Source organism: Salvelinus alpinus, chromosome 38, assembly GCF_045679555.1.
Source record: "Salvelinus alpinus chromosome 38, SLU_Salpinus.1, whole genome shotgun sequence".
Taxonomy (NCBI): Eukaryota; Metazoa; Chordata; class Actinopteri; order Salmoniformes; family Salmonidae; genus Salvelinus; species Salvelinus alpinus.
This window is the reverse complement of record NC_092123.1, coordinates 1697501-1724082: the sequence shown is the minus strand read 5'-3', so window position 1 is coordinate 1724082 and position 26582 is coordinate 1697501. Positions and strand designations below refer to the sequence as shown.

The window sequence follows — 26582 nt, the reverse complement described above, 5'->3', positions numbered from 1 at the left end:
ATCCAAGCGTGGGCCGCGCCGAAGATGCCCAGCTCGGAGAGGGTGGAGAGGAGGATCTGATGGTTCACAGTATCAAAGGCAGCCGATAGGTCTAGAAGGATGAGAGCAGAGGAGAGAGAGTTAGCTTTAGCAGTGCGGAGCGCCTCCGTGACACAGAGAAGAGCAGTCTCAGTTGAATGACTAGTCTTGAAACCTGACTGATTTGGATCAAGAAGGTCATTCTGAGAGAGATAGCAGGAGAGCTGGCCAAGGACGGCACGTTCAAGAGTTTTGGAGAGAAAAGAAAGAAGGGATACTGGTCTGTAGTTGTTGACATCGGAGGGATCGAGTGTAGGTTTTTTCAGAAGGGGTGCAACTCTCGCTCTCTTGAAGACGGAAGGGACGTAGCCAGCGGTCAAGGATGAGTTGATGAGCGAGGTGAGGTAAGGGAGAAGGTCTCCGGAAATGGTCTGGAGAAGAGAGGAGGGGATAGGGTCAAGCGGGCAGGTTGTTGGGCGGCCGGCCGTCACAAGACGCGAGATTTCATCTGGAGAGAGAGGGGAGAAAGAGGTCAAAGCACAGGGTAGGGCAGTGTGAGCAGAACCAGCGGTGTCGTTTGACTTAGCAAACGAGGATCGGATGTCGTCGACCTTCTTTTCAAAATGGTTGACGAAGTCATCAACGTTTGAAACACTATTAGCGCGCACCCTGCTAACTAGCTAGCCATTTCACATCGGTTACACCAGCCTAATCTCGGGAGTTGATAGGCTTGAAGGCATAAACAGCGCAAAGCTTGAAGCATTGCGAAGAGCTGCTGGCAAACGCAGGAAAGTGCTGTTTGAATGAATGCTTACGAGCCTGCTGCTGCCTACCACCGCTCAGTCAGACTGCTCTATCAAATATCAAATCATAGACTTAATTATAACATAATAACACACAGAAATACGAGCCTTAGGTCATTAATATGGTCAAATCCGGAAATTATCATTTAGAAAATAAAACGTTTATTCTTTCAGTGAAGTACGGAACCGTTACGTATTTTATCTAACGGGTGGCATCCATAAGTCTAAATATTGCTGTTACATTGCACAACCTTCAATGTTATGTTATAATTACGTAAAATTCTGGCAAATTAGTTCGCAACGAGCCACTCGGCCCAAACTGTTGCATATACCCTGACTCTGCGTGCAATGAACGCAAGAGAAGTGACACAATTACCCTAGTTTAATATTGCCTGCTAACATGAATTTCTTTTAACTAAATATGCAGGTTTAAAAATATATACTTCTGTGTATTGATTTTAAGAAAGGCATTAATGTTTATGGCTAGGTACATTCGTGCAACGATTATGCTTTTTCGCAAATGCGCTTTTGTTAAATCATCCCCCATTTGGCGAAGTTGGCTGTCTTTGTTAGGGTATAAATAATCTTCACAGTTTGCAACGAGCCAGGCGGCCCAAACTGCTGCATATACCCTGACTCTGTTGCACAGAACGCAAGAGAAGTGACACAATTTCCCTAGTTAAAAGAAATTCATGTTAGCAGGCAATATTAACTAAATATGCAGGTTTAAAAATATATACTTGTGTATTGATTTTAAGAAAGGCGTTGATGTTTATGGTTAGGTACACATTGGTGCAACGACAGTGCTTTTTTTGCAAATGCGCTTGTTCAATCACCCGTTTGGCGAAGTAGGTTATGATTCAATGATAAATTAACAGGCACCGCATCGATTATATGCAACGCAGGACAAGCTAGATAAACTAGTAATATCATCAACCATGTGTAGTTAACTAGTGATTATGTTAAGATTGATTGTTTTTTATAAGATACGTTTAATGCTAGCTAGCACCTTACCTTGGCTCCTTGCTGCACTCACATAACAGGTAGTCAGCCTGCCCCGCAGTCTCCTCGTGGTGTGCAATGTAATCGGCCATGATCGGTGTCCAAAAATGCTGATTACCAATTGTTATGAAAACTTGAAATCGGCCCTAATTAATCGGCCATTCCGATTAATTGGTCGACCTCTAGTTTGCACTACCCACTGTAGCGCCTTAAGGCCAGATGCCGAGCAGTTGCCATACCAGGTGGTGATGCAACCGGTCAGGATGCTCTCGATGGTGCAGCTGTAGAACTTTGAGGATCTGGGGACCCATGCCAAATCTTTTCAGTTTCCTGAGGGGGAAAAGGTTTTGTCGTGCCCTCGTCAGGACTGTCTTAGTATGTTTGGACCATGATAGTTCGTTGGTGATATGGACACCAAGGAACTTGAAACTCTCGACCCGGTCCACTACAGCCCCGTCAATGGGGGCCAGTTCGGCCCGTCTTTTCCTGTAGTCCATGATCAGCTCCTTTGTCTTGCTCACATTGACGGAGAGGTTGTTGTCCTGGCACCAGACTGCCAGTTCTCTGACCTCCTCCCTATAGGCTGTCTCATCGTTGTCGGTGATCAGGCCTACCACTGTTGTGTTGTCAGCAAACTTAATGATGGTGTTGGAGTCGTGTTTGGCCATGCAGTCGTGGGTGAACAGAGAATACAGGAGGGGACTAAGTACACACCCCTGTGGGGCCCCTGTGTTAAGGAACAGCGTGGCAGACGTGTTGTTGCCTACTCTTACCACCTGGGGGCGGCCCGTCAGGAAGTCCAGGATCCAGTTGCAGAGGAAGGCGTTTAATCTCAGAGTCCTTAGCTTAGTGATGAGCTTTGAGGGCACTATGGTGTTGTACGCTAAGCTGTAGTCAATGAACAGAATTCTCACATAGGTGTTCCTTTTGTCCAGGTGGGAAAGGGCAGTGTGGAGTGCGATTGAGATTGTGTCATCTGTGGATCTGTTGGGGCGGTATGCGAATTGGAGTGGGTCTAGGATGTCCGGGAGGATGCTGTTGATGTGAGCCGTGACCAGCCTTTCAAAGCACTTCATGGCTACCGACGTGAGTGCCACGGGGCGGTAATCATTTAGGCAGGTTACCTTCGCTTCCTTGGGCACAGGGACTATGGTGGTCTGCTTGAAACATGTAGGTATTACAGACTCGGTCAGGGAGAGGTTGAAAATATCAGTGGAGATACTTGCTAGTTGGTCCGCGCATGCTTTGAGTACACGTCCTGGTAATCCGTCTGGCCTAGCGGCTTTGTGAATGTTGACCTGTTTAAAGGTTTTGTTCACATTGGCTACCGAGAGCGTTATCACACAGTCATCCAGAACAGCTGGTGCCCTCGTGCATGCTTCAGTGTTGCTTGACTCGAAGCGAGCATAAAAGGCATTTAGCTCATCTGGTAGGCTCACATCACTGGGCAGCTCGCATTTGGGTTTCCCTTTGTAGTCCGTAATAGTTTTCAAGCCCTGCCACATTCGACGAGCGTCAGAGCCGGTGTAGTAGGATTCAATCTTAATCCTATTTTGACACTTTGCTGGTTTGATGGTTTGTCTGAGGGCATAGCGGGATTTCTTATAAGTGTCCGGATTAGTCTCCCGCTCCTTGAAAGCGGCAGCTCTAGCCTTTAGCTCGATGCGGATGTTGCCTTTAATTCATGGCTTCTGGTTGGGATATGTATGTACGGTCACTGTGGGTCTGTTGGGACGGTATGCGAATTGGAGTGGGATAGATGTCACCAGGGGTACTCTGCTCTAGTCAGAGAGCAAACAGACGGCAGAGACACATTGCCAAAGTTTACCTATTTATTTAGGACTGGCGGTTGGACATGGCAAAGGTCGGCGTGTGTGTGTGGTTCTGTAACAAAAGGAGATGTCAATAGCAGGTTACATAACATGAAAAGATGAACGTGCTCCACTCCACCTCATAGAAACTTAAATCGGGTCCTGGATCTTCGTATATAATCCAAAGAACAGAAATAGGACAGCACTCCGGTAAATAAACATACATTTTTACATAACATAAAAGGTGATAAGGATAAACCTATTAAACCAATACATCTCAAATATTGAAAATAGAAAAAACAAAAACAACTTTTAACTAGGACACACAACTGGAAATAAACTGATAAATGCCTTGACAGGCTTTAAATACAAAATAGAAGTGTGAATGAGCAGTCCTGATAATTAGTGACAGGTGTGTCATTGCATGAGAGTGTCAACAGGTGAAATCAACTTGCCTGATCCAGTCCATCTCAGCAGTATGCTGCTCCACTCTGAGGGCTTTTGTACAGTTTCACTGTCATTGTTGTTTACAGATGTATGAATGGGCTGACTTGCCTAACTAAGCTGTGTCCGTGTGCGTGTGTGTGTGTGTGTGTGTGTGTGTGTGTGTGTGTGTGTGTGTGTGTGTGTGTGTGTGTGTGTGTGTGTGTGTGTGTGTGTGTGTGTGTGTGTGTGTGTGTGTGTGTGTGTGTGTGTGTGCGCACTCACGTGTGCATGCGCGGCTGAAGGGGATATAGCTGATTAAATGACCTCTTTGTCTGTAGGGAGCCAGGAGGTCGCCACGCCAGATCATTTAGTCAGAAGACGTGCTGTCATTGGTGTGCGTGTGTGTGTTGTGGGGGGGAGTCCCCTGTGGTGATAGGGGGTATCCAGGATGAAGTAATCTCTCATGGGATTCTTAATTAGATCGCCCCCCCCTTCTCCTACTGTATTCCCCTAAATACCCTCTCCCCCTCCCCTCCCCCTCTGCCTCCCTGCAAGACCAGAGCAGATGTATAAGAACCAGACTAACACACATACTCATGCAGATGCACTAACACATGCATAACTGTATACATATAAATGCAAACACTATACGGTATTCAAGTTGCTTTGTGTCAGAGGGTTTTGAGTAATATGTTTGTGTGATAGTGGGGGGATGGGTTAGTGAAATACATTTTCTGGCCTTGATGTTTGAGTCAGGGGGTAATGAAATAATGAATGGTGGGCAGAGGTGGGATGAAGGTCAGTGTTGTGTGTGGGGGGAAGATCAATTTACTGTTACACATACAACTGTCATATCAAGGATGAAGGGCTGAAGCTTATCCTTTCATGATTATTGTAACTTTATCTGGGGTTTGTTTCTAGGAGAGAGGAAGCTGAGGAGAAAATATAAGAACATGTTTGACTCAAGATCAGAGCAACCAGGAAATACAATTTCACTGGAATAAAATAAACTAGCATAATGCTATATTAATCTATTCTCTGACTGAAGCCCAATTGGCTGATTGCATCTTCGTCATGAAAGAAATAAAAATCTTTTAAACTTCGTATTTATTTCTTTGAATAAGCACAAGCATTGAGCAAAAAACAAAATTTGTAACTACTTCCGTCAAGACATATCAAATATTCATTCACATTAAGAAAATATTTACAACTTCCAAAGACTTAAAGCCGCTATACAAGTTGCTTTGGAGATACTTTAATTATATTTTTGTGCCTTTTAGAACACAAAAAGCTAGCTGCCTTACACAATTCCATTAGCTTTGTTACGCACAGAAATAGTAAATACTAGCCTATAGCTGATAAAAGTAACAAAATAACCTGAATATGCACTTTAAACCTAGTGAATAAGTGAGGGGAAAAAAGCTACAGTAGTCCACTAACCCTTTTACACTTCACTGTCCTTTCTCTTCACTCTCCTCTTCCACCCTGCTATTCTGCTGCCCCTGCATCTTGGCTGCAGTCCTTCGTGTCACACCCTGATATGTTTCACCTGTCTTTGTGATTTCAGCATTTCCCCTCCCCTTCCTCGCATTCTTTTTCATGCCATGTTGCTTTGGTGGAACCAGTCGAAATCTCTCCGGGTACTCATCGACTCTGGGGCTGATGAGAGCTTTATGGACGCTACCCTGGCTTCCGAGCTGGATATCCCCACTCAGCCCCTCTCCATTCCCATGGACATTAGAGCACTGGACGGGCGCTCCATTGGCCGGTTCACCCACAATACCACCCCTATCAACCTACATGTGTCAGGGAACCACAGCGAGACGATCCAGTTCCTGCTCATTAAGTCTCCTCAGGTTCCCGTGGTGTTGGGGTTCTCCTGGCTCCAGCGACACAACTCCCTCATTGACTGGTCTGCCGGTGCCATCATGGGCTGGAATCCATTCTGCCACGCCCACTACCTGAAGTCAGCGCAGCCTGTTCCGGGACTTCTTTCCATCATTCGTGCGGAGTACCAGGACCTCTGGGAGGTGTTCAGGAAGGCCCGGGCCACTTCGCTGTCGCCGCACCGACCCTATGACAGTGGGATTGATCTTCTCCGAGGCACCACTCCACTTTGGAGACCAAGGCTATGGTCCACCTACATTGTGGACTTCCTAGCTGCTGGGTTCAACCGTCCTTCTGCCTCCCCCTCCCTGCATCCGTGCATTGACTACCGAGGTCTCAATGACATCATGGTGAAGAACCACTACCCGCTACCTCTCATCTACTCAGCCTTCGAGCCGCTCCAGGGGGCCACCGTGTTCTCCAAGCTGGACCTTCGGAACGCCTACCACCTGGTGTGCATATGTGAGGGGGACGAGTGGAAGACTGCCTTCAACACAGCCAGCGGCCACTACGAGTACCTGGTCATGCCCTTTGGCCTTTGGTTCTGTTCACGTGGTCTCCAGCTGCTGATCGGGTGTTCCGGGATCTCAAACACCACTTCACCACAGCTCCCATCTTAGTTCATCCTGACCCGTCCCGCCAGTTCGTGGTGGAGGCCGATGCTTCTGATGTTGGAGTGTCCTGTCCCAGCGGTCTGCCCTGGACCTCAAGTTGCATCCCTGCGTCTTCTTCTCCCACTGCCTCAACACCATGGAGAGGAACTACGATGTGGGGAATCATGAGCTGCTCGCAGTGAAGATGGCGTTGGAGGAGTGGAGGCACTGATTGGAGGAGGGCGGAACATCCATTCATCGTTTGGACCAACCACAAGAACCTGGAATATCTCTATAGGGTTAGATGGAATATCTCAGTAGGCTACTGAGCCCTACTATGGGCCCTACTGTTCACCCGGTTCAACATCTCCCGCTCCTTCCAGCCGGGATCCAAGAACGTCAAGCCGGATGCGCTGTCATGCCGCTATAGCCCCACGACTACTACCACAGATACTGAGACCATCCTTCCCACCTCGTGCCTGGCGACGGCACTCAGCTGGGGAATAGGGAAGCAGGTTCGGGAGGCGCAGCGTTCCCAGCCAAACCCCAGGGGGGTGAGGGGGTCCAGATAACCGGATGTTCATGCCTGATGCGGTCCACTCCGCGGTCCTGGAGTGTGCCCACTCCTCCAGACTTGCCTGTCACCCAGGCTCCTGTCGGACCCTGGCTTTTGAGTGACAACACTTTTCGTCACACAGCTCATGGTGCAGCACGTCTTCCGGATCCATGGACTGCCCGTGGCAAGTGTCTTCACTGACATTTTCAACCTGTCCCTGACAGAGTCTGTAATACCAACATGTTTCAAGCAGACCACCATAGTCCCTGTTCCCAATAACACATCTGTAGTCTGTAGCCATGAAGTGCTTTGAAAGGCTGGTCATAGCTCACATCAACACATTATCCCAGAAACCCTAGACCCACTCCAATTTGCATACCGCCCCAACAGATCCACAGATGATGCACTCCACACTGCCCTTTCCCCCACCTGGACAAAAGGAACACCTACCTGAGAATGTTATTTATTGACTACAGCTCAGCATTCAACACCATAGTGCCCTCGAAGCTCATCACTAAGCTAAGGACCCTGGGACTAAACACCTCTCTCTGCAAATGGATCCTGGACTTCCTGACGGGCCGCCCCCAGTTAGTAAGGGTAGGTAACACATCTGCCATGCTGATCCTCAACACAGGGGCCCCTCTGTGGTGCGTGCTCAGTCCCCTCCTATACTCCTGTCACGTTCGTCGTATGGAGGAAGAGAGGAGGACCAAGGCACAGCGTGATACGAATACATTCTTCTATTTATTAATAACGAAACGAAGAACACTTAAACAAACTAATCAAAACAAAAAAACGAACGTGAAGCTATATATATAAAGTGCAGACACAAGCAACAAATACATAGACAATAACCCACAAAATACCTAACTGAATATTGGCTGCCTAAATATGGTTCCCAATCAGAGACAACGATAAACAGCTGCCTCTAATTGAGAACCAATCTAGGCCACCATAGACATACAAACACCTAGACTAGTAAACACCCCATAAACATACAAAACCCCTAGACAAGACAAAACACATCATCCCCCATGTCACACCCTGACCTAACCAAAATAATAAAGAAAACAAAGATAACTAAGGTCAGGGCGTGACAGTACCCCCCCCCCCCCCCCCCCAAAGGTGCGGACTCCGGCCGCAAAACCTGACACAGAAGGGGAGGGTCCGGGTGGGCCTTCTTACGGCGGCTGTTCGGGTGCAGGACGTGGACCCCACTCCACCATAGTCATTACCCGCTTTGGTGGCGCCTCTGGAGCGGGGACCCTTGCAGCGAGTCCCGGACTGAAGACCATCGTAGAGGGCGCCACTGGACGGAGGGGCAGCTCCGGACTGAGTGGCAGCTCCGTACTGAGGGGCAGCTCAGGACTGAGGGGCAGCTCCGGACTGACAGGCAGCTCCGGACTGAAAGGCAGCTCCGGACTGAAAGGCAGCTCCGCACTGAGGGGTAGCTCCGGACTGAAAGGCAGCTCCGGACTGAAGGGCAGCTCCGGACTGACGGGCAGCTCCGGACTGAGGGGTAGCTCTGGACTGAAAGGCAGCTCCGGACTGAAGGGCAGCTCCGGACTGACGGTCAGCTCCGGACTGAGGGGTAGCTCCGGACTGAGGGGTAACTCAGGACTGAAAGGCAGCTCCGGACTGAAGGGCAGCTCCGGACTGAAAGGCAGCTCCGGACTGAAAGGCAGCTCCTGACTGATGGGCGGCTCTGGCAGCTCCTGACTGACGGGCGGCTCTGGTGGCTCCTGACTGGCGGGCGGCTCTGGCGGCTCCTGACTGACGGACGGCTCTGGCGGCTCCTGACTGACGGACGGCTCTAGCGGCTCCTGACTGACGGACGGCTCTAGCGGCTCAGGACAGACGGGCGGCTCTGTCGGCTCAGGACAGACGGGCGGCTCAGGCGGCGCTGGACAGACGGGCAGCTCAGGCGGCACTGGACAGACGGGCAGCTTAGGCGGCGCTGGACAGACGGGCAGCTCAGGCGGCGCTGGACAGACGGGCAGCTCAGGCGGCGCTGGACAGACGGGAGCAGGAACAGGGCATACTGGACCTTGGAGGCGCACAGTAGGCCTGGTGCGTGGTGCCGGAACTGGTGGTACCGGGCTGGGAACACACACCTCAAGGCTAGTGCAGGGAGCAGTAACAGGGAATACTGGACCCTGGAGGCGCACAGTAGGCCTGGTGCGTGGTGCCGGAACTGGTGGTACCGGGCTGGGGACACGCACCTCAAGGCAAGTGCGGAGAGAAGGAACAGGGCATACTGGACTGCCGAGGCGCACTATAAGCCTGGTGCGTGGTGCCGGAACTGGTGGTACCGGGCTGGGGACACGCACCTCAAGGCGAGTGCGAGGAGCAGGGACAGGGAGTACTGGACCCTGGAGACGCACTGGATGCCTGGTGCGTGGTGTTGGCACTGGTGGTACTGGGCTGGGGACACGCACCTCAAGGCGAGTGCGGGGTGCTGGAACTGGAGGCCTGGTTCGTGGTGCCGGCACCGGAGGACTGGTGCGAGGGGCTGCCACAGGAGAGCTGGTGCGTGGGGCTGCCACAGGAGAGCTAGTACGTGGGGCTGCCACAGGAGGTGCAGGACTAGGGAGGTGCACAGGAGGCCTGGTGCGTGGGACTGGCACTGTCATTACCAGACGGTTAGCACGCACCTCAGGACGAGTATGGAGAGCTGACTCAGGTAACATCAAATCCCAGACACGCTCCGTCGGGCGGATGTCGTGTCTCATGCACCAACACAGAAACTCCCTCATTTCACTCTCCTCCAATTTCCCCATTAATTCCTTCACAGTCTCTGTTTCACTCCCCTTGCTCACCACCAATTCCACCCCGACTGGCTCTGGTTCCATCTTCGGCTCCTCACGGTAAGCACGGGAAGTTGGCGCAGGTCTCCTACCTGAACTCCCCACACTCCCCGTGTGCCCCCCCCAAGAAATTTTTGGGGCTGCCTCTCAGGCTTCCAGCCGCGCTGCCGAGCTAGCTCCTCATAATGCCGCCTCTCGGCTTTCGCTGCCTCCAGCTCTGCCTTGGGGCGGCGATATTCACCCGGCTGTTCCCATGGTCCCTTGCAGTCTAATATTTCCTCCCAAGTCCATTGCTCCACAAAGTGCTGTTCCTTCCTTTCACGCTGCTTGGTCCGGTTGTGGTGGGTTATTCTGTCACGTTCGTCGTATGGAGGAAGAGAGGAAGACCAAGGCGCAGCGTGATACGAATACATTCTTCTATTTATTAATAACGAAACGAAGAACACTTAAACAAACTAATCAAAACAACAAAACGAACGTGAAGCTATATATATAAAGTGCAGACACAAGCAACAAATACATAGACAATAACCCACGAAATACCCAACGGAATATGGCTGCCTAAATATGGTTCCTAATCAGAGACAACGATAAACAGCTGCCTCTAATTGAGAACCAATCTAGGCAACCATAGACATACAGACACCTAGACTAGTAAACACCCCATAAACATACAAAACCCCTTGACAAGACTAAACACATACATCCCCCATGTCACACCCTGACCTAACCAAAATGATAAAGAAAACAAAGATAACTAAGGTCAGGGCGTGACAACTCCCTGTTCATCCATAACTGCATGGTCAAGCACGACTCCAACACCATCATTAAGTTTGCAGACGACACAATAGTGGTAGGCCTGATCACTGACAACGACGAGACAGCCGTATGGTGCCAGGACAACAACCTTTCCCTCAATGTGATCAAGACAAAGGAGATGATTGTGGACTACAGGAAAAGGAGGACCGAGCACGCCCCCATTCTCATCGACGGGGACGTAGTGGAGCAGGTTGAGAGCTTCAAGTTCCTTGGTGTCTACATCACCAACAAACTATCATGGTCCAAACACACCAAGACAGTCGTGAAAAGGGCACGACAACACCTATTCCCCCTCAGGAGACTGAAAAGATTTGGCATGGGTCCTCAGATCCTCAAAAAGTTATACAGCTGAACCATCGAGAGCATCCTGACTGGTTGCATCACCAGATGGTATGGCAACTACTCTGCCTTCAAACGCAATTGCACTACAGAGGGCAGTGCGTACGGCCCAGTACATCACTGGGGCCAAGCTTCCTGCCATCCAGGACCTCTATACCAGGCAGTGTTAGAGGAAGGCCCCAAATATTGCCAAGGACTCCAGCGAACCTAGTCATAGACTGTTCTCTCTGTTACCGCATGGCAAGTGGCACCGGAGCGCCAAGTCTATGTCAAAAAGGCTTCTTAACAGCTTCTACCCCCAAGCCATAAGACTCTTGAACAGTTAATCAAATGGCTACCCAGACTATTTGCATTGTCCCCACCCTGACTCCCAATTTCTATGCTGCTGCTACTCTCTGTTTATTATCCATGCATAGTCACTTTACCTACATGTACTTATTACCTCAATTACCTCGACTAATCGGTGCCCCCGCACATTGACTCTGTACCGGAAGCCCATGTATATAGCCTCGTTATTTTATTGTTGTTCCTTATTCATTTATTTATTTATTTAAATTCTTAAAACTGTATTGTTGGTTAAGGGTTAAGTAAGCATTTCACTGTAAGGTCTACACCTGTTGTATTCGGCACATGTGACAAATAACATTTGATTTGATGTGTTGTGGCGAACCAGTCACCTTATATCTGCTTTTGGTCAGTTATCTTATGCCTCAATGTTGCAATACTGGCGACCCCGTGATGCTGAGCCCAATATCTCCTCATCTTTTCCACAGAATCATGGAGGGCCTGACATGTCAGAGCAGAATGCAGTGGTGAAGGTCTCTCATGGGTGAAAACATCTCAGATTGATGGGGACAGAACCACATACAACTGGTGCTTCATGAACCCTGGTTGCATCATAGGCCTGCCTCTTGCTTCTTCTCAACTGTCAACAGAAAGTTTCCACTTCTTGAAAATGTGTGACCATATAAGGTTCCAATCTGAAGATGCTGTTTCTTAGAACTGATCTGATACAAACTTTACTCTCCACTGGCTAATTCGCACCAGTCACAGACATTTGAGTCATTTAGTAGATGCTCTCATCCAGAGCCTCACAATAAGTAAGCTTTTGTTTTTGCGCATCACAAACACACCTGATTCAAATATTCCACTGATCCAGGTCTTTTCTCTGTCTGGACCATAATTAGCTGAATCAGGTGTGTTTCTGCAGGGCTGGAATGAAACCCTGCACTCGGGTAGCTTTCCAGAACCAGAGTTGGATAGTTTTCCCTCTCTCTCTCTCTGTCTCTGTGCTAACTCTCTCAGATGAATAGCCTGTAGGTGTCCTCTCTCTTTTTGTCTCTTATTTCAGACGGTTATAAATGTGTATCTAGACAGAAAAGATAAAGAACGTGGTAGAGAGAGAAAGAGAGAGGTTGATAAAAATATATTTACAGCCATTTCCCCATAAAACTGATTGGCTTTGACATTGTGAGTGATGGGATTTCCCACAGACAACATGTGACATGCCTAAAGGGCATACACACGCAGAGAGACTGAGAGAGACAGATAGAGAGAGGGCATAGTAACTCTTCTGGCCCTGAGGGCGGTTTCTGTCCTAGGATCCATCACTCTTGGCCAGTCAATGCTCTACTGGTGTGTGTGTGTGTGTGTGTGTGTGTGTGTGTGTGTGTGTGTGTGTGTGTGTGTGTGTGTGTGTGTGTGTGTGTGTGTGTGTGTGTGTGTGTGTGTGTGTGTGTGTGTGTGTGTGTGTGTGTGTGTGTGTGTGTGTGTGTGTGTGTGTGTGTGTGTGTGTGTGTGCGCGCGTGTGTGCGATCATATGGTGGGTTCATACAGGTTCCAGAGGAACAGGCTGAGCTTGACAATGCCATGCCCCAGAGAGACCTCACCCTGCTGAGATTGGAAACCCAGCACGTGTGCCCTCTTTCTGGAAGTCTGGAGAGAACAAGAGAATACAGCTCACGTGATAGATCCAGTGAAGGGAAGACAGAGGTGTGTGTGTGTGTGTGTGTGTGTGTGTGTGTGTGTGTGTGTGTGTGTGTGTGTGTGTGTGTGTGTGTGTGTGTGTGTGTGTGTGTGTGTGTGTGTGTGTGTGTGTGTGTGTGTGTGTGTGTGTGTGTGTTAGTGATGCGCAGGTTGACTAATAACCTGCAGTCCACGCTATTATATCCGCGGGGCAGTAACAGTTAACGTCAAACCACGGAGGCAAAAAGGACAATGTCGAAGTTTAATTCGAAAAGACAAAAGCAGCGAAAGGAGAGTTGAAAATAAACAGAAGGGAGGGACAGAAAAGTAATGTTTGGAAAATATTTGGTGAAAAAGGATGATAGTAGTGCCAGCTGTGTTATGTGTGATGATTGTGAGGCGCTATACAAATTCGACAAATAGGCTTATGGCATGTCAAGAAAACTGTAGCCTTCTGTTCAGATGGGTTAAATGTCAACTGAAATCTGGACACAGACTGTAGGTCTATAACCTCTAACATAGCCTTAATATTAACTCCTGCAGAATTAAGCATTTATTGCCGTAATATTATACACCAAATGTAGGCAAAATTTGGACTTGGGAACAGGTGTGGAGAAATATTATTTATTTATTTCTGCCTCTTGAGATAATGCAATGCTCAGTTAGATACCATCTGTAAAGGGGCTGTCTTCAACATAAAAGCATAATAAAAGGTGATAGTATTTCAACCACTTAAAATGTGCATCGAAGCCGAACTGAAATCTTATCAGAAACACGTTGGGTCGTTTTCACAGCTTTCTTTTTCCATTACAACCGGTCAAACTGATGTCATTTGGACATTTTGAACAGAAAATCTACCCGTTTTTTTTCTTTGTGTTATTGTATGTTATCACAGTCCCTAAACGTATTTAATCCGCGAAAGATGCCAGAGAAAACTTTACTGATGTCAACTATATTCACGCATTCATTCTATCGATCTATGACATTATTCTGTTGAGCAAGGGTTTATTTAGTATTCTAGGGCAACATATAATGACAGAAGAGAAACTACATGTATCTAATTATAGACAAGTTGACTAACAAATCGCTTGCCAAAATGTCCGAAATTATATGCAGAAACATATCTAAATCAGAAGAAAAAAAATCATGCACTCCCAGTCAAAAAATCGTTCTGCCGTTTTTGACTGTAGCCTATAGCGCATTTTCTGTATTTGCGGGTTAGAGAGTGTGTGTGCGTGTGTGTGTGTGTGTGTGTGTGTGTGTGTGTGTGTGTGTGTGTGTGTGTGTGTGTGTGCGTGCGTGCGTGCGTTTGTGCGTGCACATGCGTGTGTGTTCTATCCTCTTTCAGCCTAGAGGGAATGTGACTCACCCCAGCCACTGTCACAGCCCAGAACGGCAAAGTTCACATAATGAAAGGGAAAGGGGGATACCTAGTCAGTTGTACAACTGAATGCATTCAACTGAAATGTGTCTTCCACATGTAACCCAACCCCTCTGAATCAGAGAGGTGTGGGGGGGGGGGCTGCCTTAATCGACATCCACGTCTTCGGCGCCCGGGGAACAGTGGGTTAACTGCCTTATTCAGGGGCAGAACGACAGATTTTTACCTTGTCAGCTCGGGGATTCGATCCAGCAACCTTTCGGTTACTAGTCCAATGATTAACTGTGTGTGTGTGTGTGTGTGTGTGTGTGTGTGTGTGTGTGTGTGTGTGTGTGTGTGTGTGTGTGTGTGTGTGTGTGTGTGTGTGTGTGTGTGTGTGTGCGTGCGCGCGCGCGCGCGCGCGCGTGTGGCTCCGAGCTCTGTTCACATCCTGTTATTTTCCTCTTCAGAAACAAACAGAGAATTCCTGAGACTCGGGTATCAGGTCCTCTGTTGTGGTGGCGACATACAGTTTGGATAAAGATAAAGATAAAGATAATGTTGCTACCTCACTCTGTCTCTCATGATCATTATCCTTACCATTATTCGTTTTCAGACAAACACACACTCGGTTGCCGCTCCGTGTAGTCTGTCAGTTCACGGTCAGGACTGAAGAGGGAACCGTTGGCTTCCCTGTTTGGGATTTATCTTACAATTTTATAGCGGCACACACGGAGAAGAGGTGTGTGAGTGTGTCTCTCTCTCTCTCTCTCTCTCTGTTCGCGTTGGGTGGGAACACACACATCAGGGATTGTAGTCGTTCGGATTTAAATCGGGACGCTTACAAATGAATGGAAATCACCACCGAACAGGACCAATGAGTCTATTCCACCACCACCCATACCGAGCTTGCCCGGTGCCCGCTGTGATTTAGTTCTCTGTTAACACTGGGACAAGCGTCTGCCCACCGACTGACTTCACGCGCGCCGGGCAGCAACATAGAGAAGAATGGAGGCGTTTTTCGCGGAGGTAAGCTGGGATGGGAGTTGGGCTTTTCCCCGGTTTAATATTATATTTCCCCGGTACTGGTTGGCCAAATGATATAAATATAAATGACATGGTAGCCTGTCATGAACCCGTGTTGTGAATATCGTTTGGACATTTTTATTTGGTGTAGGCTATGGTGGTGGTTCAACGAGAATCCATTTATGGCTGACCCTCGACAGACACAAGCATAATAAAACTCTTCTGGTAGGCTACTGGAGAAAATACAGTAGGTGTAGGTTATGTGTCACAATATCGAAAACATTTGCTTTCTCGCTCTCTCTCTCTCAAAATGTAGGCCAATGTCATCAACACAAGTGAATACTAGCCTACCTATCATATTAGACTAAAGTCTACTGACAGGATGTGCTAAAATGGCACCACACCACTCATCATGTAGCCTGCACTGCCATCCTCATCTGTCCATTCTCTCAGAGGAGGAGAGGAGTAGCCTAATTGGCTAAATGCAGGCTGACCAGTAAATAGGCTAGTCTTTCCATAATGCTGCATTTCGGATTAAGACCAATCTGTTAAGGGAGAAAAGCATGGTATCGTCAAGCTACTAACCTACTGGGTTATTAGTGTCTATACTAGTATGATCAGTGGGGGGATTCTTTCTACCCTCTCTGGGGTGACTGTGTGGGCTGTGTCTCGGAGAGGGAGGATGGGAGGTGTGGCTATTGCGGGATTTGAGGAGGGGGTGGAGAGAGGAGAAAGAAGAGATGGTAGGTGCTTCTGTATGATGAAAGCGAAATGGAAGGATACGAATTGACTGTAGGTGAGACAGCGAGTTGCGATGGCTATGGTTGTTATTATGGATTATTAACGCCATGTCTGAAACTCTCTCTCAAGTCAATTCAATTCAAAGGGGTTTTATTGGCATGGGAAACATAAGTTTACTTTGCCAAAGCTAGTGAAATGAACAAAAGTGAGAAGAAACAAAACATAACATCAACAATAATTTAAAAAAAATATTTACAATAACCACTGCACTCATAAAGGTTTCAAAGGGATAAAGACGTTTGAAATGTTCTATTATAAGCCATGTACAGTGTTTTTAACAATGTGGAAAACTATCTCTGTCCATCCTGATGTGGCCGATGTGAAATGGATAGCTAGTTAGCGGTGGTGCGCGCTAATAGTGTTTCAATCGATGACGTCACTCGCTCTGAGACCTAGAAGTAGTTGGCGCGATGGGTAACGATGCTTCGTGAGTGATTGTGGTTGATGTGTGCAGAGGGTCCCTGGTTCGAGCCCAGGTTGGGGCGAGGAGAGGGACGGAAGCTATACTGTTACACTGACATCTGCTATTAAATGATTGATGAAACATCCCTGTCCCTCTTTTACATAGCACTGGATTCCGTCACTGCAGAGAGAGAAAGGAGAGAGAGATAGATAAAGGAGAGAGAGAGAGAGAGAAAGGAGAGAGTTAGAGAGGTCCTCTCTTGTCCTGGTGTTTAAATTGCGTTGTTACCGATTCACCGAGATCAATCAGCTAATTTACGACTTTTCGCTCCGTCTCTTTGCCGGCGGCGCTAATAGATCTCTAGTCCGGCCACCAGTTTGCTAGCCCACTGAGTTTGGCCCAGTAGAAAACATTTTTCTATAAACTACATGTGTTTTCTGCAGGATAATCTATTATATGCTAATATATTGACAGGTTGTTGTAACAACCTAAGCCTAATAGGTTTAGACATGGTTGGTGTGTTCTTTGTTTCTAACACATAAAAACAGGGCCGCATTCTTCCCCAATTCACCCCATTCAGGCCTGGGGATGGATGGTGCCCAACCTCCCCACCTCCTCAGTCCTTCCTCTTCCTCCTCCTCTTCTTTCTCCTTACCTCCATCTCCTCCCTGTTTCTAAGTTATTCCATCACGGTGTTGGGGTTTTCATTCTAGCACACACAAACAAAGACGTCACACATCACACACACACACGGATTGTCTCGTCTGTGCATTAATGTGTTATCCTCTAACTGTAGGCTACTTACCTCCATCCTTCTTTATCTTCGATCTGATATAGCTTTAACAACCGCCCCTTATTACTGTGACGTCATTCACTCAGTGTGCGTGTACACAACCAGTCAAATGTTTAGAACACCCCCATTTTTCCAGTTTTTATTGACATTTTATTGAAAGTCCAGTGAATAACCTAAAATGGTATAAAGGTACGCGGTAAACTGCCAGAGGTTTAAAAAAAAAAGTTTTGGTTACCAAAAACTGAAAAGTATGGTACATTTCAGAGTTATAAAAAATGCCTTTTTTCAGGGAACAAGTAAAGGGTTAACAACTTACAGCTGTTCTGCAGCAATGGACGTAAATTAAGCCTTGAAAGTTGACGCTAACAATTCCTACAGGTGTCCCAAGTTTTGTTGATTATTCTCAAACCCTCCGTCTGTAACGGCTGTCGCTTTCCTCATCCTCAGATGAGGTGAGGAGAGAAGGATCTTCTGACCAAAATGCGGGTTCAGGGAAATATGCCATCTTTATTTATAAAACGAAAACTGATGACACGAAAACAAACACTTTCAAAGCTTACAAAATAACAAAACGACGTAGAACGCAACCTGAACATAAACTCACATCACAAACGTAAACTCACGGACAGGAACGTTACATCGAAACACACGAACAGTCAAACAGTCCCGTAAGTGAAAACACATCGACAACGACGAAAGACATCACAGGAGACAATCACCCACAAACAAACAGTGAGAACGCCCTACCTAAATATGACTCTTAATTAGAGGAAAATGCAAACCACCTGCCTCTAATCAAGAGCCATACCAGGTAACCCAAAACCAACATAGAAACAGATAACATAGACTGCCCACCCAAAACACATGCCCTGACCATAAACACATAAAAAACAACATAAAACAGGTCAGGACTGTTACAGTACCCCCCCCTCAAGATGCGCACGCCGGGCGCACAAGCACAAAGTCCAGGGGAGGGTCCGGGTGGGCAGTTGACCACGGTGGTGGTTCCGGCTCAGGACGCTGTCCCCATACCACCATAGTCACTCCCCTCTTCTGTCTACCCCTTCTACTGACCACCCTAACACTACCTTCCCCTAAATAAACAGCTAGCACCGGGACAAGGGGCAGCACCGGGACAAGGGGTAGCACCGGGACAAGGGGTAGCACCGGGACAAGGGGCAGCACCAGAACAAGGGGCAGCACCAGGATAAGGACCAGCACCGGAATAAGGGGCAGATCCCGGCTGAAGGACTCTGGCAGGTCCTGTTTGGACGGCTCTGGCAGGTCCATGCAGGCTGACGGCTCTCGACGCTCATGGCAGACTGACGGCTCTCTACGCTCATGGCAGGCTGACTGCTCTCGACGCTCATGGCAGGCTGACGGCTCTCGACGCTCATGGCAGGCTGACGGCTCTCGACGCTCATGGCAGGCTGACGGCTCTCGACGCTCATGGCGCTCTGACGGCTCTGGCTGCTCATGGCTCTCTAACGGCTCTGGCTGCTCATGGCTCACTGACGGCTCTGGCTGCTCATGGCTCACTGACGGCTCTGGCTGCTCATGGCTCTCTGACGGCTCTGGCTGCTCATGGCTCGCTGGCGGCTCTGGCAGATCCTGTCTGATTGGCGGCTCTGGCAGATCCTGTCTGGTTGGCGGCTCTGGCAGATCCTGTCTGGTTGGCGGCTCTGGCAGATCCTGTCTGGTTGGCGGCTCTGGCAGATCCTGTCTGGTTGGCGGCTCTGGCAGATCCTGTCTGGTGGGCGGCTCTAGCGGCTCCTGTCTGGCTGACGGCTCTAGCGGCTCCTGTCTGGCGGATGGCTCTGTAGGCTCATGGCAGACGGGCGGCTTTGCAGGCTCATGGCAGACGGGCGGCTTTGCAGGCTCCTGGCAGACGGATGGCTCAGATGGCGCTGGGGAGACGGATGGCTCAGATGGCGCTGGGGAGACGGATGGCTCAGATGGCGCTGGGGAGACGGATGGCTCAGATGGCGCTGGGGAGACGGATGGCTCAGATGGCGCTGGGGAGACGGATGGCTCTGGCCGGATACGGCGCACTGTAGACCTGGTGCGTGGTGCCGGAACTGGAGGCACCGGGCTAATGATAAGCACCTTCCTACTAGTGCGTGGAGCAGGGACAGGGCACACTGAACTCTCAAAGCGTACTCTATACCTGGTGCGTGGTACCGGCACTGGTGGCACCTGGCTGAGGGCACGCACCTCAGGACTAGTACGGGGAGAAGTGACAGTGTGTACAGGACTTAGGAGACGCACAGGTGGCTTAGTGCGTGGGGCCGGAACTGGAGGCACTGAACTGGATACACGCACTATAGGGAGAGTGCGTGGAGGAGGAACAGGGCTCTGGAAATGCACTGGTAGCCTAGTGCGTAATGTAGGCACTGTAGGTACTAGGCTGGGGCGGGGAGGTGGCGCCGGAAATACCGGACCGTGCAGGCGTACTGGCTCTCTTGAGCATTGAGCTTGCCCAACCTTACCTGGTTGAATACTCCCGGTTGCCCGACCAGTGCGGGGAGGTGGAATAACCCGCACCGGGCTATGTAGGCGAACCGGGGAAACCATGCGTAAGGCAGGTGCCATGTATGCCGGCCCGAGGAGACGCACTGGAGACCAGACGCGTTGAGCCGGCCTCATGACACCTGGCTCAATACCCAATCTAGCCCTACCAGTGCGGGGAGGTGGAATAACCCGCACTGGGCTATGCACTCGTACAGGAGACACCGTGCGCTCTACTGCGTAACACGGCGCCTGCCCGTACTCCCGCTCTCCACGGTAAGCCTGGGAAGTGGGCGCAGGTCTCCTACCTGCCCTTGGCCCACCATCTCCTAGCCCCCCCCCAAGAAATTTTTGGGAATTACTTACGGGCTTTTTTGGCTTCCGTGCCAGACGCGTTCCCTCATAGCTCCGGTTCCTCTCTCCGGTAGCCTCTGCTCTCCTCAGTGCCTCCACCTGTTCCCATGGCTTTTCGGGCTTCCAGCCACGTCTCCTTGCTGCCTCCTCAAACCACCGCTCCTGGGCTTTAGCTGCCTCCCTCTCTTCCTGGGAACGGCGATTTTCTCCTGCCTTAGCCCAGGGACCTTCTCCATTCATTATCTGCTCCCATGTCCAGAAATCCTTGTTTTTCTCCTGTCCCTTACTCCGTTTATTTTTCCCTTGCCGCTTGGTCTTAGCGTGGTGGGTGATTCTGTAACGGCTGTCGCTTTCCTCATCCTCAGATGAGGTGAGGAGAGAAGGATCTTCTGACCAAAATGCGGGTTCAGGGAAATATGCCATCTTTATTTATAAAACGAAAACTGATGACACGAAAACAAACACTTTCAAAGCTTACAAAATAACAAAACGACGTAGAACGCAACCTGAACATAAACTCACATCACAAACGTAAACTCACGGACAGGAACGTTACATCGAAACACACGAACAGTCAAACAGTCCCGTAAGTGAAAACACATCGACAACGACGAAAGACATCACAGGAGACAATCACCCACAAACAAACAGTGAGAACGCCCTACCTAAATATGACTCTTAATTAGAGGAAAATGCAAACCACCTGCCTCTAATCAAGAGCCATACCAGGTAACCCAAAACCAACATAGAAACAGATAACATAGACTGCCCACCCAAAACACATGCCCTGACCATAAACACATAAAAAACAACATAAAACAGGTCAGGACTGTTACACCGTCTGTATAAAAGCAGTGTTGGAACCGACTGCTACTACACTCTCTTAAGCATTATTTGGACAGTATTGTACTGCAGGAAGTAGTATATTGCTATCATAATGGTGAGAAAAAGGCAATTAAACAAAGGAAGACAGACAGACCATTATAACCCTTAAAAGTCTAGGTCTTTCCTTTAGAGAAATTGCAAAGAAAGCCAATGAGTACAGTTTCCTACACCATCAAAAGGCACTTGGAAACTCTGACAGGAAGAGGTCTGGCAGACCCAAAGCCACAACAGAATCAGAAGACAAGTTTCTGAGAGTCAACGGCTTGCGTGATAGGCGGCTCACAGGACAACAGCTTCAAGCACAGCTTAACACTGGTCGAAGTCAGCAAGTCTCAGTTTCAACTGTGAAGAGAAGACTTGGAGCTGCAGGTTTGACAGGTGGAGTGGCAGTACGAAAGCCATTGCTAAGATGGCAAAATAAGAAAAAGAGGCTTGTCTGGGCCATGAAGCACCACCAGTGGACTACTGAAGACTGGAAGAAGGTCTTATGGACCGATTAAATCTTTGGTTCATCACGCAGGGTTTTTGTACGCCGTCGAGTAGGCGGAAGGATGGTTCCTCAGTGTGTGACAGCAACTGTCAAACATGGAGGAGGAAGCGTGATGGTCTGGGGCTCTTTTGCTGGAACCAGAGTCGACGACTTGCACAGAGTGAGTGGCACCCTGACTCATAATGGCTACCACAGCATTTAGCAGCGCCATGCAATACCCTCTGGTGTGCGCCTAGTTGGTCAGGGGTTCATCCTACAGCAAGATAATGACCCAGAACACACCTCCAGGCTATGGGGTTCATCCTACAGCAAGATAATGACCCAGAACATACCTCCAGGTTATGGGGTTCATCCTACAGCAAGATAATGACCCAGAACACACCTCCAGGCTATGGGGTTCATCCTACAGCAAGATAATGACCCAGAACATACCTCCAGGTTATGGGGTTCATCCTATAGCAAGATAATGACCCAGAACATACCTCCAGGTTATGGGGTTCATCCCACAGCAAGATAATGACCCAAAACATACCTCCAGGTTATGGGGTTCATCCTACAGCAAGATAATGACCCAGAACATACCTCCAGGCTATGGGGTTCATCCTACAGCAAGATAATGACCCAGAACATGCCTCCAGGCTATGGGGTTCATCCTACAGCAAGATAATGACCCAGAACATACCTCCAGGTTATGGGGTTCATCCTACAGCAAGATAATGACCCAGAACATACCTCCAGGCTATGGGGTTCATCCTACAGCAAGATAATGACCCAGAACATACCTCCAGGCTATGGGGTTCATCCTACAGCAAGATAATGACCCAGAACATACCTCCAGGCTATGGGGTTCATCCTACAGCAAGATAATGACCCAGAACATGCCTCCAGGCTATGGGGTTCATCCTACAGCAAGATAATGACCCAGAACATACCTCCAGGCTATGGGGTTCATCCTACAGCAAGATAATGACCCAGAACATACCTCCAGGCTATGGGGTTCATCCTACAGCAAGATAATGACCCAGAACATACCTCCAGGCTATGGGGTTCATCCTACAGCAAGATAATGACCCAGAACATGCCTCCAGGCTATGGGGTTCATCCTACAGCAAGATAATGACCCAGAACACACCTCCAGGATATGTCAGAACTACCTTAGAAGAAAAGAACAACATGGTAGGCTTCAAATCATGGAATGGCCTGCACAGTCTCCAGACTTAAACCCCATCGAGCTGGTTTGGGATGAATTGGGCAGAAGGGTGAAAGCAAAGCAACCTACAAGTGCAACACATTTGTGGGAACTTCTGCAACAATGTTGGGAAGAGTTTTCCTAACATTATTTGATTTCCATTGTAGAAAGAATGCCACAAGTGTGTTCGGCTGTTATGTCTGCAAAAGGTGGCTACTTTTATGAGTCAAAAATGTAGATACAATTTTGTTAAACAAAACAATTCCATGATTTATTTTTTGTCTCCAATTGTTTCTGTTCTATGCTTTAATTTCAGAGTACATTAAGACATTAAACTGTGAATTTCAATAAAAACTGGAAAAATTGAGGTGCTAAAACTTTTGACCGGTTGTGTGTGTGTGTGTGTGTGTGTGTGTGTGTGTGTGTGTGTGTGTGTGTGTGTGTGTGTGTGTGTGTGTGTGTGTGTGTGTGTGTGTGTGTGTGTGTGTGTGTGTGTGTGTCTCCATGGGCGTTGTTACAGATGTAGTAAATTCTCTACACTGTGACTCAACACATCACACCTCCATATCCCCCGGCAACAGTGGAAGGGGAGGCCTGGCCGATAGGGGTCCACCACGGTCCTAGTGTCCCCCACCACATAAATACACGTTGTAAAGATGACACCGTGACGTGTTGGACATTCATTCCAGTCTTCTTTCTCTCTCTTGCTCCCCAACTCCTTTACCTCTCTCTCTAACCCCCCCCCCCCCCCCCCTCTCAATTCAAATTCAATTTATGGGCTTAATTGGCATGGGAAACATATGTTAACCTTGCCAAAGCAAGTGAAGTAGATAATATACAAAAGTGAAATAAACAATAAAAATGTACAGTAACATTACACTCACAGAAGTTCCAAAAGAATAAAAACATTTCAAAAGTTATATTATGTGCAAATAGTTAAAGTACATAAAGGAAAATAAATAAACTGTACATATAGGTTGTATTTACAATGGTGTTTGTTCTTCACTGGTTGCCCTTTTCTTGTGGCAACAGGTCACAAATCTTGCTGCTGTGATGGCACACTGTGGTATTTCACCCAGTAGATATGGGAGTTTATCAAAATTGGGTTTGTTTTCAAATTCTTTGTGGATCTGTGTAATCTGAGGGAAATATGTGTCTCTAATATGGTCATACATTGGGCAGGAGGTTAGGAAGTGCAGCTCAGTTATCACCTCATTTTGTGGGCAGTGTGAACATAGCCTGTCTTCTCTTGAGAGCCAGGTCTGCCTACGGCGGCCTTTGTCAATAGCAAGGCTATGCTCACTGAGTCTGTACATAGTCAAAGCTTTCCTTAAGTTTGGGTCAGTCACAGTGGTCAGGTATTCTGCCATTGTGTACTCTCTGTTTAGGGCCAAAAAGCATTCTAGTTTGCACAGTTTTTTGTAAATTCTTTCCAATCTGTCAAGTAATTATCTTTTAGTTTTCTCATGATTTGATTGGGTCTAATTATGTTGCTGTCCTGGGGCTCTGTTGGGTGTGTTTGTGTTTGTGAACAGAGCCCCAGGACCAGCTTGCTTAGAGGGACTTCTCCAGGTTCATCTCTCTGTAGGTGATGGCTTTGTTATGGAAGGTTTGGGAATCGCTTCCTTTTAGGTGGTTGTAGAATTTAATGCCTCTTTTCCTGATTTTGATAATTAGCGGGTATCGGCCTAATTCTGCTCTGGGTGCATTATTTGGTGTTGTACATTGTACACAGAGGATATTTTTGCAGAATTCTGCATGCAGAGTCTCAATTTGGTGTTTGTCCCATTTTGTGAATTCTTGGTTGGTGAGCGGACCCCAGACCTCACAACCATAGGGCATTGGAGGGCATTGGATTCTATAACTGACTCAAGTATTTTTAGCCAGATCCTAATTGGTATGTCGAATTTTATGTTCCTTTTGATGGAATAGAAGGCCCTTCTTGCCTTGTCTCTCAGATCGTTCACAGCTTTGTGGAAGGTACCTGTGGCGCTGATGTTTAGGCCGAGGTATATATCGTTTTTTGTGTGCTCTAGGGCAACAGTGTCAAGATGAAATTTGTATTCGTGGTCCTGGCGACTGGACCTTTTTTGGAACACTGAGGAATACTGAGATTTACTGTCAGGGCCCAGGTCTGACAGAATCTGTGCAGAATATCTAGGTGCTGCTGTAGGCCATCCTTGGTTGGTGACAGAAGCACCAGATCATCAGCAAACAGTAGACATTTGACTTCAGATTCTAGCAGGGTGAGGCCTGGTGCTGAAGACTGTTCTAGTGGCCTCGCCAATTCGTTGATATATATATATATGTTGAAGAGGGTGGGGCTTAAGCTGCGTCCCTGTCTCACCCCACAGCGCTGTGGAAAGAAATGTGTGTGTTTTTGCCAATTTTAACCCCACACTTGTTGTTTGGTTAAAATGGTCAAAAAACACCCATTTCTTTCCACAGGGCCGTGGGGTGAGACAGGGATGCAGCTCTCTCTCTCTCTCTCTCTCTCTCTCTCTCTCTCTCTCTCTCTCTCTCTCTCTCTCTCTCTCTCTCTCTCTCTCTCTCTCTCTCTCTCTCTCTCTCTCTCTCTCTCTCTCTCTCTCTCTCTCTCTCTCTCTCTCTCTCTCTCTCTCTCTCTCTCTCTCTCTCTCTCTCTCTCTCTCTCTCTCTCTCTCTCTCTCTGTGTTTCTGTCAGACCCAGTGGCTGGGGTAAACTCTATACTGTGCCATGTTGATTCAATGTAAGCATGAGAGTGGCACATATTGTGTGTGTGTGTGTATATGCATGCTTCCATGCCTGCGGTGTTTGTGTGTGTGTACACTACAGTAGTGTATATGAACTAATATATTCACTCGTATTAAAAGGTCTGTTCTGAATGTGTTATGGCTGCCAGACCTCCACTCTTTACATCATGATGAATTAAACAGAGGACGGACACACACGCACGCACACTCACACACACACACACACACACACACACACAGGACTACTTATTTAGCCGGGCGGAGACCAACCCTCTGGGGGTCGTTTTCATCATAATTTCATTTATTTTCATTCCTTCATGATCCCTCCATCTCTCCCTCAGAGCAGGCAGCTGTCCCTCCCTCATACAGTTCCACTCTCTCTCTCTCTCTCTCTCTCTCTCTCTCTCTCTCTCTCTCTCTCTCTCTCTCTCTCTCAATTCAATTCAATTCAATTCAAGGGGCTTTATTGGCATGGGAAACATGTGTTAACATTGCCAAAGCAAGTGAGGTAGATAATATACAAAAGTGAAATAAACAATAAAAATTAACAGTAAACATTACACATACAGAAGTTTCAAAACAATAAAGACATGACAAATGTCATATTATATATATACAGTGTTGTAACAATGTACAAATGGTTAAAGCACACAAGTTAAAATAAATAAACATAAATATGGGTTGTATTTACAATGGTGTTTGTTCTTCACTGGTTGCCCTTTTCTTGTGGCAACAGGTCACAAATCTTGCTGCTGTGATGGCACACTGTGGAATTTCACCCAGTAGATATGGGAGTTTATCAAAATTGGATTTGTTTTCGAATTCTTTGTGGATCTGTGTAATCTGAGGGAAATATGTCTCTCTAATATGGTCATACATTGGGCAGGAGGTTAGGAAGTGCAGCTCAGTTTCCACCTCATTTTGTGGGCAGTGAGCACATAGCCTGTCTTCTCTTGAGAGCCATGTCTGCCTACGGCGGCCTTTCTCAATAGCAAGGCTATGCTCACTGAGTCT

The 26582-nt window shown here is 48.0% G+C and overlaps 1 protein-coding gene across 2 annotated transcripts in view; it reads left to right on the top strand.

Moving 5' to 3' along the window:
• Positions 1–15091: 15091 nt before the first annotated feature.
• The window catches only part of LOC139566530 (unconventional myosin-X-like), a 64592-nt gene continuing 53101 nt past the window's right edge, over positions 15092–26582 (top strand). For both annotated transcript variants that reach the window (XM_071387847.1, XM_071387846.1), the window contains exon 1: positions 15092–15415. In XM_071387847.1, coding sequence (XP_071243948.1) covers positions 15395–15415 — 21 coding nt within the window. In that variant the 5' untranslated portion in view covers positions 15092–15394. The remainder of the gene's footprint in view (positions 15416–26582) is intronic.